Source organism: Micromesistius poutassou (assembly GCF_964030765.1).
Source record: "Micromesistius poutassou genome assembly, chromosome: 19".
Taxonomy (NCBI): domain Eukaryota; kingdom Metazoa; phylum Chordata; class Actinopteri; order Gadiformes; family Gadidae; genus Micromesistius; species Micromesistius poutassou.
In genome coordinates, this window is record NC_140289.1 from 11,708,458 (window position 1) to 11,723,400 (window position 14,943).

The 14,943-nt window shown below is 51.4% G+C and overlaps 1 protein-coding gene across 1 annotated transcript in view; it reads right to left on the minus strand.

Moving 5' to 3' along the window:
• The window catches only part of adgrg6 (adhesion G protein-coupled receptor G6), a 42,616-nt gene extending 28,022 nt beyond the window's left edge, over nucleotides 1-14,594 (minus strand). Inside the window, exons 1-3 of the mRNA XM_084483989.1 lie at nucleotides 14,525-14,594; nucleotides 9,812-9,943; nucleotides 205-293 (exon numbers count right to left, since the gene is read on the minus strand). Coding sequence (XP_084340115.1) covers nucleotides 205-293; nucleotides 9,812-9,902 — 180 coding nt within the window. The 5' untranslated portion in view covers nucleotides 9,903-9,943; nucleotides 14,525-14,594. The remainder of the gene's footprint in view (nucleotides 1-204; nucleotides 294-9,811; nucleotides 9,944-14,524) is intronic.
• Between the last annotated feature and the right edge of the window lie 349 nt (nucleotides 14,595-14,943).

Genomic DNA, 14,943 nt, shown 5'->3' on the forward strand with positions numbered 1-14,943 from the left:
GCTGTCTGTTTGCCTGTCTAACATTCTTTTGACTGTGTCAATACAAAGCCCAGTCACAGTGTATCATACTTTCTCTATAACCGTCCCTATTGAGCCTTTCCACCCATGACAGCATCATTTAACAGACAGGTTGGTAGCTTATGAAACGGCAAGAAAAGGTAGACGTAAATCCAGGAGTTGACCATGGAAGGGATCATGTCTCACCCACTGCAGGACCGAGAGCTCCAGATCCCCCTGATCCAGTTCAGAGTCCTCGTCCTCCACCACAAAGGACACCCTGTAGAACAGGCCCTCTGACCCGGGACCAGCAGAGAGAGGGAGAGAGGGAGGGAGGGAGGGAGAGAGAGATAGAGAGAGAGAGAGAGAGAGAGAGCGATAGGGAGAGAGAGAGAGAGAGAGATAGAGAGAGAGAGGGAGAGAGAGAGAGGGAGGGAGGGAGAGGGAGAGAGAGAGGGAGAGAGAGAGCGATAGGGAGAGAGAGAGAGAGAGCGATAGGGAGAGAGAGAGAGAGAGAGAGAGAGGGAGAGAGAGAGAGGGAGGGAGGGAGAGAGAGAGGGAGAGAGAGAGCGATAGGGAGAGAGAGAGAGAGAGAGAGAGAGAGAGAGAGAGAGAGAGAGTAAATATGGAGAGTGAGGGAGAGATGGGTCAAGAGAGAAAGATGGCCAAAAGAGAGAGAGGGTGAAGAGAAAAAGAGTTACACGGTGTGGATTTAGTGTAGTTGATTTCACAGACTTAATGGGACATGTTTCCTCTGCCGCCCCTGAGCGTGGGGTGAGCGTTGCTCATCTCATAGCAAGAGATGAATCAAAATGGCTGTCGGAGTAATGGAGTTATGTAGAAATCCAATCAGACACAGCAGAACGATGTTCGGTCAAGAAACCTCTGGAAGTTCTTAAAGTCATACAGTAGCAGTGACTGATGGTGTCCATTAAATAAAGAGATCCGTCAACCAAATTATTATAGTTTTGTAATTTTGTAATAGGCATGTAGTCCATCAATTTATGACTTAATTTATGACTTAATGCTTCCAGAATAGGCCTGGTTCCAAATACTAATTGTAAGTTCTTGAGTGACTTTGTGCTTAGATTTTGACCCAATGAAACTTCATCGTTCTGCTATAGGTCTACATGTTTCTAATATCTTACCACCAAAATAGATCAGGGTTTTCAAATTGGAAGTAATCATGTATGCAAATTTTGTGTAAATGTTCAGGATTGTAAACTATTATTTATAACTGTTATTTTTTGTTGAACCAAATTTCTCCATGTCTTATCTGCCATTTCATTGATCATGCTATGCGACATGTGAAATGGCCACTAGATGTCGCTAAAGCCTTTCATTGCCGTTAGTAAAGCACCAGTCAGGTTACTGCTGACCTCCAGGTCGAAAGTAGGAAAAGAAACATTTACTTAACAACAAAAAAATCAACCATAAAATACCATTGACATAGAGAATCAAATTTAAAGGAAGAATCAACTAACAAAAGTATCAAATATCAGATATAAAGTCAAAAAAGGAGACCTAGAAAGGGTGGTCAGAAGGAACGTACAAGCCCCTATAATTGTCCGGACCAAAGCTATTCTACTAAGAAGCCGTTGGACGCCTACACACCGTATTAATGTCCTAAATCCTGCCTGTGAATCAAATGCCATTGGACAACTACACACCATGTTAATGTCCTAAACCCCGCCTCTGATCAAATGCAACCAATCAGCAATGGAGCACTCCTTGATTGAAAATCGAAGCTACAGCCAATTAAGTGGAATAGCTACAGATTACCCACTAGTACTTTGCATACAGCACTGCAAAAAAAAAAGAGGGGGTTAAGATTCATCACCGAATTCAATGGTTTTCTAAAATGTGCAAATCAGTCCCTACTTTATCCCGAGAGCAACAGAGCAATTTTGGTACTGTCTCATTTAGTTCTTTACTTCTTGGATCTTTGTACGATACAATCATCATAACGAGCATTGCATCGTCAACAACTCCCTCCCTTTCTTTGCAGTGCTCTACATCCAAGAGGTGTCTATGTTCTACGTCTACGGTGGTGGTGACTGCATGACATACTGTTCCCCGATGACAGTCCACACAGACAGTTTAAATGAAAGCGCTGTTTACATTGGCATGGCCTGGCGGGCCGCGCGTCAGAGCTCAAGGTCGGGGGTCGCGGCTCGGGTCGCGCAGCCGTGGCCTTTTTTAGGCCGCTACTGGCTACCGGAGTCCAGGGGCTGACCGCCGCGGACGATGGAGCCGAGGGGGGGGACGGGGAGGAGGGCCAGGGGGGCGGCGGCGCTGAGAGAGAGGCCGCCGGCGGATCTCTTGTCAACGTCAAACGCTGCGGGGAGTCGCCGCCGAGCGGTGGCGCCGGCGAGACGGCCGCATGGCCATGGGCGGCGCCGAGGGCGTCGCTGGTTCCGTGGCCCAGGTTTGACGGGTCCTGTCTGGGGCCCGGAGGGCCGGGGTCTCTGCTGGGATGGGGCATCTCTGTGCCGGGGCTCCAGCTGAGCTTTGACCCCGCTGAGGTCGGACCTCCTGTTGGCTTTGAGAGGTTTGAGAGGGCGGCGGCGTCTGTTGTTCGTCCGTGTGCTGCCGTCGCGGTGGTCCTCCTGGTGAGGCTGGGTTTGGGTCTGGTGGGGGCCCCTGGGTCCGCTGTGGTCAGGCTGGGTTTGGGTCTGGTGGGGGCCCCTGGGTCCGCTGTGGTCAGGCTGGGTTTGGGTCCGGTGGGGGCCCCTGGGTCCGCTGTGGTCAGGCTGGGTTTGGGTCCGGTGGGGGCCCCTGGGTCCGCTGTGGGGTCCGAGTCTCCTCGTGGCGTTGTGACGGCGGTTCCGTTCGTCAGCGGCGGTGGCGTGGATGGTGTGGTTGTACGTTCACGGGAGCCATCCGTGGAGGCCAGTGTCTCTCCAGAGAGGTTACCACTCCACGGGAGCATGGGTTTTTCTCCCCAGGAAGCCAAGCCTCTATCTGGGCCAGCAACAGGCGAGCTCGTGGGGGGTCCGGAGGTTGTGTTCACAAAGGACAGAGTTCCATTGCCAGTTGAATCAGAAGCACTTTGATGCGTAGCTGAGGCGTCGCTGGGCCTTCTCTGCCCAGCGGAGTCAGTGTGGACATGGCTGGGCTCGGCCTCCATGGACCCAGCTGCCGCTTGCGTGTTTAGCGATGAAGCCGCGTCCGATCCCAGATCCCCGGTTGCTCTGACGGCTAAACCGTCGTACTGCTCGTGGGCCGTGACCGGCCTCAGCGGCACGCCCGCAGCCCCGCGGGGGTTAACGCCGGCGCCCGTCTCTGATCCCCAAGCAGAGCCCAGCTCCCCTGAACCTGAAGCGTCCTCCATGATGGGAATGTCTAACGCATCTGTATTCTTAGCGCCTGGGCTCGGGTCGCCTGAGGACTCAATGTGTACATGTATTTTGGAACTAACAATAAAACCAGATGTGGTTCCTCTTTTTGGGATCCCCCCAGAGCCCACTGAAACCTCCCCTGATCTAAAAACTTCAGCGGAAAAAAAGGGATTTGATTGGCTGGCCAGGGCCGGAGCAGTGAGAGGCTGGACAGAGTCCGGTTGGCTGACAGATATGTCAAATCGGGGAGGCATTTGGCTGGGAGTGAAAGGCTGCCGGTATGCAGTAGCTGATTTGCTACTTTGTGCAGCGGAAGCGTGAAGGAATTCTGAATGGCTGCGGTGAAGGGGTGGGGTCGCAGGGGTCACATGGAATGCAACCAGCAGAGGGGTGGGCTTGGAAGTACCAGCTGCTGCCCCCTCCATGCTGGAGGAATCTGCTGGCAGTGGCAGAGGCTGAATGGGAGGTGGGAGGAAGGGAGGGGAGAGAGAGCGAGAGGGGACGGGAGAGATCGGGGCGGGAGAAATGTAAAGCGGCGCGGGAGAAGCGGTGAAAGAGGGGAGGGCCGCGAGGGAAGAGGAAGAGAGGAGAGAAGAAGTGGGAGGAAACGAGGAAAGGGGAGAAACATGTCCTCTCTGGAGCTCGGGGCTGAGGTCGGGAGAGTGGGCTGATCCGGGCCGGAGCGTGTGTCTCAGCACACTTGGCCCGTCTCCTAATCCTATGTAAACTAACCCCAGTCCAGCACCGGAGTCCAAGTCCAAACCCCCCTGCTCGACACATTCCCCTCCGTCATACCCAGCGCCCGGGAGTCCGCAGGGGCTGCCTACGTGACTAATGCCTTGTGTAACGGCGCGCGTGTGCGTCTGACGGTTCGCGGTTTGGTGGTTATGCGCGCGTGTCAAATCCGAGTTGGAAGTCAAATCCTGCCCTGAGGCATGCTGGGTAGCGGTGGGCGTGGTGGCGGCGGCGTTGCCAAACCGTGGTGCCAGGCTGTTGTGTCGCACCGGAGTCAGAGTTGGCACGGCGACCGGTGGATTTGGCGAATAGAAAATAGAAGTCGCAAATTCCCTGGCAGAGGGACGCGATGCTTGTAAGCTTAAGGCGTGCCTTCTGGAACTCACAGTGCGTGCGGCAGGCTGCCTGGGCTGCGCCTGAGAGCCGGTGGGCTGCGCGTTAACCGGCTGCCTCGCGGGTCCGAGGGGGGTAAGCAGGAGCGCGTCTTCCAAGCCGCGCGCGGTGGGCGCGCCCTGGGCGCCAGACGTTCCTCTCGGAGACAGGAGTCGTGAGGGGGAAGGAGCGTTTTCTCGCGGTAATGTCGAAAAGGAAGCGTGAAGAGAGGCACTGGGTTCGCTCGCGTGTTCGCGCTTCGCGACGTGGGTGACATCTGTGGCCCTCGCGGCGACAGCGTGGCGTACGGATCCCGGGACGGAGAGACCGTGCAGTGGGCCTACAGACGGCGGGCGTACGTTTAAAGGGAAAGACACGCCGGACGAAGACAACGAAAGAGAGGAAGAAGATGCAGAGAAGAAAGACTGCACGGATTCCCCCCTGCGTGCGCTCTCCGGGCCGGGGCGCTGGAGGGTATTAACAGGGGCGGGCAGAAGCGGGGTCGGCCGGTCGTTTGTCAGGACACTGACACCGATCTGGGATGCGAGCCCTGTCGGATACTCTGTACCTGAACCACCGGGATCGGTAGGGTCAGCCACGGTTCCAACCCCTTTCTGATCCTTCTGGATCATAAAGTGACTCACCGTGAACCCTGGGGCAGGATGAGAAGGCCACAGTAGCAGCTGTGGATCTGGGTCGTCAGCGACTGCCCCCGGGACCCAGCCCGAGGTGGTGGGCTGTATTCTGTCTCTCAGCCAATCAGAACCATGAAGCCCAGAGTCTGATAACACTGACGCTTCTGATGGGAGTTCGGCGGCAGTTGGTCCAGTTTGACCGGGAGGTGGTTCTGCCAAAGGACCCTCAGAGGAGGGGGTGGGCAACGCGTGGCCAAACTGGGAACCCGCCGGGTCCGCCAGGGTCCCATCGAATCCACCCGCAAGTGGAAGATCCAGACGGTCTGGGAGACCTCGGTCAGTGGGAGGTGGGTCTGCATGAGGGTGGAACATTGCAGACGATTGACCACGAAGGTCGTGCGTGTATGACAACGTGGAACCCAGGGCACTCCCCGGTTCAAAGGTCGCACGTCGGGGGTCATAGGTGGCCAGGGATGGATCTGACGCTCGGCGGGTAGAACGAGAAGAGAGAGCGAGGCCGTCGGGGGAGGGGAGAGGGAGGGGTGTGGCTTGAATAAGAGAGGGGAGAAGAGCGAGAGAAGAGGAGGAAGGCGGAGAACGATAGGAGGAGGAACGCGGCGGCGTGTGGGTTGAGGAGGAGTCGGGGAGGAGGTTTCCCTGGGAGGCGATGGAGAGCGGGGGCGAGGGAGGGGGAGCCAGCCCAACTGCGAGGGGAAGAGATAGGAGGAGCGGAGGAGGAGAAGGAGTCGACAGTGCACTCAGAAGAGGAGAAGGGCGGCTGGCCCTCGGAAAGTGGGATACTGTCGTGTGGAGGGAGAGCGAGGACGACGGAGCAGAGGGGCTGGAGCTGGACGGCGAGAAGGTGGGAGGTGATGGGGGCTGAAGATGTGATGTTTGGGGTCGTTTCGGTGCGGTCTGTGTGGATGATGTATGTCCATACTGGAATAAAGGTTTTCCATTTAATGTTATGTTGTTTTTTACACTATGCTGCCCTCTGAGATCAGTAGAAACTGGAGAGAATGTTGGCATTTGTGGTAATGTACTACGATTATCTGTACCTGACCCTGCCTCGAATATCTCCTCTGAGTGGGTGAATAAAAGCTCATCACTATTATGTTCGACACTATGCAGGCTTCCAGTGTCATCCCTTACTTCTGATTCATTAGACAGATGTTCTTTTCTACCCCCGGAACCTGTCATTTGGGCTGGGTCAGGGTTAGAAGGATCATGAGCTTCTGATTGGTCAAGCGAATGGTTGTGTTCTGCTCTAAAGCCAATCGTCGCCGGGTTCAGAGGTTCCGCAGTGGGAATGGGAGCGGGCTCATCTGAAGTGTAGTCGTCGAAATCAAACAGACCAAAATGCTCTCTGTCCTCCTCAGTGTGGATGGACAAATCATACACAAACCCCTCCGTCCCGGACTCGTAGTCATCCCCCAGTGCGTCCAGTCCGTCCGTCCAGTTTCCAACGTCTTCTGTGAGGTTTTCCTTACTCTGCATCAGTAGCGACCAATGTGGAGACATAGGCTTGTTCTTCCTGTTGCTAAGCGATGATGAAAACGATGAGGATGATACTAATGATGAAGATGACGACGAAAGCACAATTGCTTTCATCGCTTCTGGAGGCCCTTTCTCTCCCTCCTCCCCCTCCTCCTCCTTCACCTCCTCCTCTGATTCTATAGGTGGCGGACCCGGGAATGACCCTTGGTGTGATGTCATGACCTTTGACGGGGGAGCTTGTTCTACTTCTAGGGTTGTTGCCATGGAGACTGGAGTTGTGTCACCGGGTTGCGGAGTCACCGAGGAGTCTCTGAAGGAAACAGGCGCTCCAGATGTGTCTCCATGACGTGGCGACGTGGTCACGTGTTCGAGCCCTGGGGCCGGTGTGGTTCCACCGGGCCCCAGGGTCGCGTGCCCCTGTTTGGTTGTGAGTCTGGGAACAGGTTTCTCTGCAGGCTTGGTGACCAGAACCAGAGGCCTGGGGGAGGGACGGAGGCTGGCCGGGTTCGGCCTTTTCCTGCCCGGCACGACCAGAGGGGTGGAGATGTAACCCAAGGAGGTTTTGGAAGTCTGGAAGCCCGGGCGTCGGAGGGCATACGCAAAATGGCCAATGAAAAGTGTTGGGGAGCGGGCGGGAGGCTTGGGTTCAGAGGGCGGAGCTAGGGCCGGGAGGTCCACAGGAGAGGCTGTGAGTCTTGTCTGTCGGGTCCGGCCTCGGTTTACTGAGGCTGGGCGCAGAGCGGCGACCACACGGGCCTCTACAGTATATGCGTCGGGACCTGAGAGGAGGGATCTGCGGCGACGACGTGGTCCATCGGACCTGGACTGAACCGAGGTGGCCGTTCCGTTCCGAGACGCTAGGGGGCCTTTGGGGAAGACTGGACCTTCCGGTGTTCTGGAGGCCCTCTGTCCTGTAGGGGGTTTCAGCAAGGACCAAATGGACAACACGCCCTCCTTCACTGTCGCCAGGGTAACCGCGGCGGTGTCAGGCCAGGATGACCCGTTTCAGTGAAGACAACAGACGACAAATTAAGGGCGGAAAACAAGAAAGGTTACAACACAATTCAATCAACCAGTCTCCAACTGAACACATTCATTAACACAAGCCTCGTATCTCAGACCGTGCTTCTTGTAGAATGTTACAGAAGGTATTAAAATGCAGACAGTGGCCAAACCCCACAACCTTCACCTCAATCAGTAGAGCACAAAGACCATGGTTAGTGTCAGACAGCATGATTACTGTATGTCTGCAGTGAAAGGGGAACTGAAGGAAGAGTACCATTAATTAGGAAGAAAGGGGAGGAGAGGAGTGGAGGAGGGAGGGGACAGGGAAGCAAAAGGAGAAGAGAGAGGATATATGATAGGGGGAGGGGGGGAGGAGGAGAGGGGATAGGAGAGAGGTAGGTATACCAGAAATAAAAATGAGAGAATAAAACAGAAAGGAGAAACAGAGAAAGGATTTTCCGAAGAGCAGAATACAAATCATTGTAACTTGGAATAAGAATTTATATTTAGTTCCATACTCCAAGTGTTGGATTGACTTGCAGTGTTTCTGTTAGATGTGCTATGCAAGCAAGATAGGACAGGAAGGAACTTAATCCAATGACACCTTGATGTTCAGTTGTCAGGTGAAATTAAAACTCCCAGCATGCAAAGAATATTTGGAACATTTCAACTCTGGTGACACTTTACAAGAGCAACAGTCAAAGTAATGAATACTTTTATCAAAATGACTTATTTTACTTCAGTAACCCAGACTGAAATTGACACAAAATAGCCCGAAACAATTTGGGGATGCACATTTCGAACCAAACCTCTCTCTGCCTTCCCATGTATATATTGACCCCAGCTGCTCACTAACAAAAGAAGATAATGATAATGAGGTCCTCATAAGACGTGACACTGGGTCCCCCTAATGAGGTCGTGGTGCAGTGTGTGAGCGGTGGTCTGGTGGTCAGCGGTCTCTCTCTGTAATTCTCTTACCATGCGGGGGAGGAGGGTTAGTAGCTGATGGGTTAGTTGGAGCGGAGGGAACAGTGGATGTGTCACTGGCTGCAGTCGGGGCTACAGAGGGGTAAACAACGACAACAACAACACACAGAAAACAACAACACAGTGAATGGGGGAGCAGAGTCCGGACGGGACGTCACTGGGCCAGGGGAGTCTCACAGTTTGGCAGGTATGTGCAAATATTGGTTTTGACCCTCAATTTTTGGTGTGGTCTTTCCTTTTTCCAAAAACGGTCAGAAAGTGGCTATTAGCAGGTTTGTGCTAATATTAGTTTTAAATTGAAATGGGAATCAATCAAATATACCCAATTTAATGCTCATTTACAATTTGTATGTGTGGACATGAATAAAGGGCAGCTAGTCTTTTATTGCTCCCAGAGAGTGTTTTATTGATCCCATTTGGATATGCGCTTGCCACAGTTTGGTTTGTGACAAAAGGACAGACATGACAGTTAGCTAACTGCTAGCTTACCGGTGGCTGGGTGCGTGATGGTAGCGTTAGCATCGGCAGGGGAGGCGTAAGCGACTGGGATAGCGGGGGTGGCGCTGCTAGCGCTGGCGGAAACTGGCTCAACGGATTAGCAGAATAATTCAGCATGTCAGGGATATAACTCAAAAACTGAAATCATTAGCGCCATGTAATGGGTTAATAGCGCAAGCAGTTCACATTCATGGTAGACCACATCTCTGTAGGGCTGTTCTGGGAGGTCTGTGGTGAATCACAGAGGAACAACGCTTGCGGATATGTGGGTTCCCAAGCTGGGGTTCTCATAAGGATCTTGGAAGCGTCGTTGTTTAGTGACTTTAGGTATTATTCATTTCTGTCTGTCATTTGCGTGAAAGTCCATTAGTACCCTGTGAACTGTGTCAGTTAACACAAATACTATTGTGAGAAACTACATCTAAAAAGTGTTAATTCAGGTATTTTTGTTGATGTAAATAGGTAAACTGCTCTTCTTTATACTGTTACACTCAAATTAGAGACTTGAGAATACCTCTAATTGTAATTGGGGGTCATTTTTTATTTTTAAAATTTAGATCAGTTTAGTTTTTGAATTAAAGTGTTTTTGTGGCGGTAAGCCGGCGTACGTCTCTGGACTACGGTATACTTACTCACACTCATTGGTATTGCAGACGATTTTGACAATGAATATACTTTATTTATTGTTCATTATTAAAACAAGACGGTTCCAAGAAACCCTGACTGGGCCATATGGCCGCTTACCAGAGGATGGGGAGCTGGGTCGGGCCGGGATTGTGGTGGTGGAGGAGGTGGAGGAGGTGGTGGTGGTGTTGGAGGGTGGGGTTAAAGGCATGCTTGTGGTGGGGACGAAGGATGGAGGAATGGGGGAGATGGCTAGAATGGAATGGCAAATGAAAATATAAGGCAGGCATGGGTAACATCCATAACCTTTGACCCTAGTGGAGGCTGGGGGATCACATGTCCTCTCTGTGTCTATCAGGTCTATCTGCCTCACCACCTCTGTGGCTCCTAAAGAAGGTCGACATTCAGTGCTTGCTGAATCAGAAATGTGGCCAACCCTCAAAAAGTCCCGGACTGAAGGTTAACGTCTAATCTTCTCCATCCAATTAGAATTTAAAACCATCTTACTTATCATGCCCCGAGAAAGCAATTGTCTGTGATCTCAAAAGGAGAGAAAAAAAATCCCATTATCAACATTTCTGAAGAAACCATTCTTTCAGTGACCCGGCACGGATGAATGAGAATTAATTGAGCGTTGCACATTTCAGGTGGAAAAACCCACAGGAGGGTTCCTTGACGAAGGAGCGATTTGGGGGACTCATTTTGTGTTGAGCAAGTAAACGTTTATCTAGTCCCTCGTGCACCTGAGTCAAAGCGCACTTCTGGATGGCTTCAAGAAGCATAATAAACCTGGGCCTTATCTGTCAGCAACAGATGGGGCTGGTATTCTGGGACACACATTAAGGGAAAGAAGCAATGTAACACGAGGGCATCCCGTGATTTTTGTTTGTCTTTCTTCAGTCTTTTTCATTCATAATCCAAGAGTCCCCCAAATGGTTCCCTGTGGAATCCCCTCACTGATTATCCTTGTTCTGTAGTTCATTTTCTTCGTAAATAAAACGTTGACCCCATGTAAAGTGTAAACCACAGCTGGGAGAGCATCCAGAATGTGTTACTTCATGAGCTCTGCATGAGCTCTCTGCAGTTTGAGATATAAATAAAGAAAGCTATGAGAGTGTCCAGAGCCCCCCCCCCACACACACACACACCAATCACTCCACTTCAGAATAGGTGTGACTCCAATCACACCAATTCTCTCCATTCAGTCAACAGAGGCAGCAGAGGAGGATGAGAGAGTGAAGAGGAGAGATGAGAGGAGGGGTAAGGAAAGGAGAGGGCAGGATAAGGGAGGAGAATAGAGGAGAGGAGTGGTAAAGAAAGGAGAGGGGAGGAGAAGAGAGGAGAGAGGAGTTGTAAAGAAAGGAGAGGGAAGGAGAAGAGAGGAGAAAGGAGTTGTAAAGAAAGGAGAGGGAAGGAAAAGAGAGGAGAGAGGAGTTGTAAAGAAAAGAGAGAAAGGAGAAGAGAAGAGAGGAGGAGAGGCAAAGAAAAATGAGGAAAGGCAGAGCAAAGGGGGGAGGAGAAAAGAGGAAGATCCACAGGAGATGAGAGGAGAGGAAATGGAAGGGGAGATGGGGTGAGATTCTTACCGTGGGAGATGACATTAGTAGCATGGATGATGTTAGAGGAGTCAGTGGACGATGGGTTGGTGGGAGAAGCAGAGGCTGGCGGTATTGACAAGGGATCGCATGATGGATGATAGAGATAGAGAGCGCACAAGAGAGAGAGAGAGAATTATAGTGAGAGAGAGAGAGAGAGAGAGAGAGAGAGAGAGATAGAGAGAATTATAGTGAGAGAGAGATAGAGAGAGCACAAGAGAGAGAGAGAGAATTATAGTGTGTGTGTGAGAGAGAGAGAGAGATAGAGAACGACAGAGAGAGAAAGAGAGAGCACAAGAGAGAGAGAGAACAAGAGTTAGAGAGAGAAAGGGAGAGGGAGATTGAAAGATAAATGAGTATGAAGCTGAATGACAAAGCACCAGTGCCAATGTTTCCATTTATCGTCGTTGCATGTAGGATTATCCCGGAAGTTATTGATGTCTTCCTCAAATCCCACCATTAGAATTAGTAGCCCGTCAGCAGCCACTTTGGCAGCCATTCCCTCAATGCAGGTAGCCAATGACTACGGAGTCACTCACAGCTAACTCAGCTAGCTCAACAGTCCACAGCTCAGCCAAGAGCAACAGGTAGCAGCAAATGCTAATTCCTTGAAGTAGCAGCTGCTTCTCATAGCGTTTCCAAATACTCTCTTTGGTTCTATTTACTGGGGTTCTGCACTGCACTAGCCCTGACTCGACTCTGTATTCATGCATGTTTCTCGTGAACTAAATCCCATAAAGTATGACCTTCTGAAAAATCCCACTTAGGCTTCCACAGAGGATTGAAGTGTGAGACGGACATTCATGAGGGAGTGACGTCATCCAATGACCCCTAGCAGCTTAAGCTACTGTTTATTGTGAACATGCTCCACGGTGATTGCTATTGGTTGTCTCCAAACCCGTGACCTTCACGACCAAAGATCATTGGCTAGGAAACCTAGCATAAACACATCCTTATACAATGATCTTGGAAAGCCTTTTCTATTGTCCCCGACACAATAGTGAGTGATGTGAATGGGAGACTGCCCTTGTGAGAAGGGGGAAGCATGTCTTATTTGGCCTTATGTTGTGCAGTGCGTTGTATTGTATGCTGTCGTATTGTAGTTTCAAGGCTGGGATTTGTATCATTTGAAAGCAAACATCCCATAATGAAAGCTTCGCTCTATTTACCAACCTAGCTGAGCCAGAGCACCAGTGCTTTGACAAAGATCAAATAGAAAACGATGTGCTACTGGTCTTTTTGCCAAATTCAATCCTGGGTTTCTGTTTCCGAGGTTACAAAGCTCTTCTCCTCTGGTCTTCTCTTTTCAACACCCTAATGGTGTCTGCCGCCACCTCCGTCCCCGCTGCCCTCCCTTCACTCTTTACCTATTCACACTTTCTAAATCTTTTTCTCCATCTTTTTCTTATCTTATTCTCCTTCAGCTCGGTGCATGTCCTCCTCCCTCCCCTCTCGTGAGTTTTCGTCTCCTTTCCTTTACTTTGCTCCCCCCCCTTCTCATCTCCCCTACACCCATCCCCCCCCCCCCCCATCCCCTCCTCTCCCCCTTCCTCACCCCCCTCCTCCACTGCTGTCTCCTTCTTCTCTCTTCCTTTCCACTCCTCTCCTTTCCCATTCTCCTCGCCTCAGCTCCGCCCGGTCCTCTCCCCTTCTCTCCTTTTTTCTCCTCTCCCCTCCTCCTTCATCTGTTTATCTCATCTCCCCCACTAGTCTCCCACCCCTCCCCCCTCTACGTGTCTCACTCTCCTCTCCTGGTTCCCCCTCTGCGTGCCCCCATCTCCTCTCCTCTCCTCTCCTCACCTCTCCTTCTCACCTCTCCTGTCCTCTCCTCTCCTCCTCACCTCTCCTCTCCTCTCCTCCTCACCTCACCTCCTCTCCTCACCTCTCCTCACCTCCTCTCCTCTCCTCTCCTCACCTCCTCACCTCACCTCCTCACCTCACCTCCTCTCCTCACCCCTCCTCCTCACCTCTCCTCTCCTCACCTCTCCTGTCCTCTCCTCCTCACCTCACCTCCTCTCCTCCTCTCCTCACCTCTCCTCACCTCTCCTCTCCTCTCCTCTCCTCTCCTCTCCTCTCCTCTCCTCTCCTCACCTCCTCACCTCACCTCCTCACCTCTCCTCCTCACCTCGCCTCCTCTCCTCTCCTCACCCACCTAGTGAGCTTTGGGGCTGCAGGGCACCCTCTGTCATCTCTTTGAGCCCGGGCTGACAACCGCTCTTTTAAGGCAGTTGAAAACATCCTCCCGTAAGACCCCCACAAACCATCTGAGGACTTAATGGGAGTTGTTAAGCTGTTGGAGGAGAAGACTTTGAAGCCCCACACCCCGGGGACCGTCAACAGGATGTGGAGGCGGAACACAGGCTGGCGGAACAGGGGCCGTGTTTGGATCGGGGCCCCGCTTGTTCCCTCCCTGTTCCCCTTAGACTCTAGTCAACACTCAGTAGGGCCCTCGTTAGGGAGCAGGCACAGGGGGGGGGACTAGGGCCTAAGTGATACATGGAAAATCCATGTTTGTGATGTGTAGCCCGTGAGTCAACCTAAGACAGCTCATTTGCATGAATCCTTTTGGATATTTCAAACCAAACTACAAAATGGGGACCCACCGCCGGGATAGTATACTGCAATTTATAGGGCGCAAGCGGACACTAGTTTCTTATTTTTCATTCCTCGTTGGGGTCTTCTGTCAACAATGAAAACAAACGCATTGAAAACAAATCCTGGTGCTGTGAAGCAAATTGAATAATAAAGCGATATATAATCCATTAAATTGCAGTTAAAACTAATCTATTGGACAAACTCCCCTGGGAGGGTTCATTGTTCATCCACACGTGTTCTTCTGGAGGCTCACACCGCCACAGAGAGAGGACGGCTCCAGGGGAAATTCAAAACATCTGTAGCTCTATGCGGAACGTTTTTCTCCGACATTCCCATTCTGTTCTGCTGTTTCTTTCTCTCTTTTCTTCCCTTCCAGTCATCTCATCTGGTTATAATTGCACTGGCAGAATAGACCAGGGGATGTTGTGGCTTAAAATATAAAACTTGTTAAAAGTGTTATTTCAACAAGTGCGTTTTTCATTTGCATGCGTTGTCAATGACACGCGTCCTTCCAGTGGAGAGTCGAAGGGGATCCTACGAGTGGACACGGGTACGACGACAAGCACACACTGAGGGGAGGAGGTGACGGATTGACCCTGCTGTGTTCCACCCCGCAGGACGAGGGTGCGTTGGTTTTCCCTACCTGGGCAGCCCAGTCCGGAGGAGTCACAGTTGGTGGTGTGGGTTGTGTCGTTTGGCAGCGATGTACCTAAGCAGAGGGGTGGAATCAATTAAACACACACACCGTGATTTATAGATTGGTGAAAACAAAATAGGGTTATAGTGTACATATATACATGTATGCACTGAATACACTGAATCATTTGACATGGACGCACATCTGAGATAATAAGGAACGCTTTAAATTGTTGTGTTCTTTACACAGAAAACAAAGCACAAAGAGACCTACACACAGAGACAGATCTACACAGAGACAGATCTACACACAGAGACAGATCTACACAGAGACAGATCTACACACAGAGACAGATCTACACACAGAGACAGATCTACACAGAGACAGATCTACACAGAGACAGATCTACACAGAGACAGATCTAC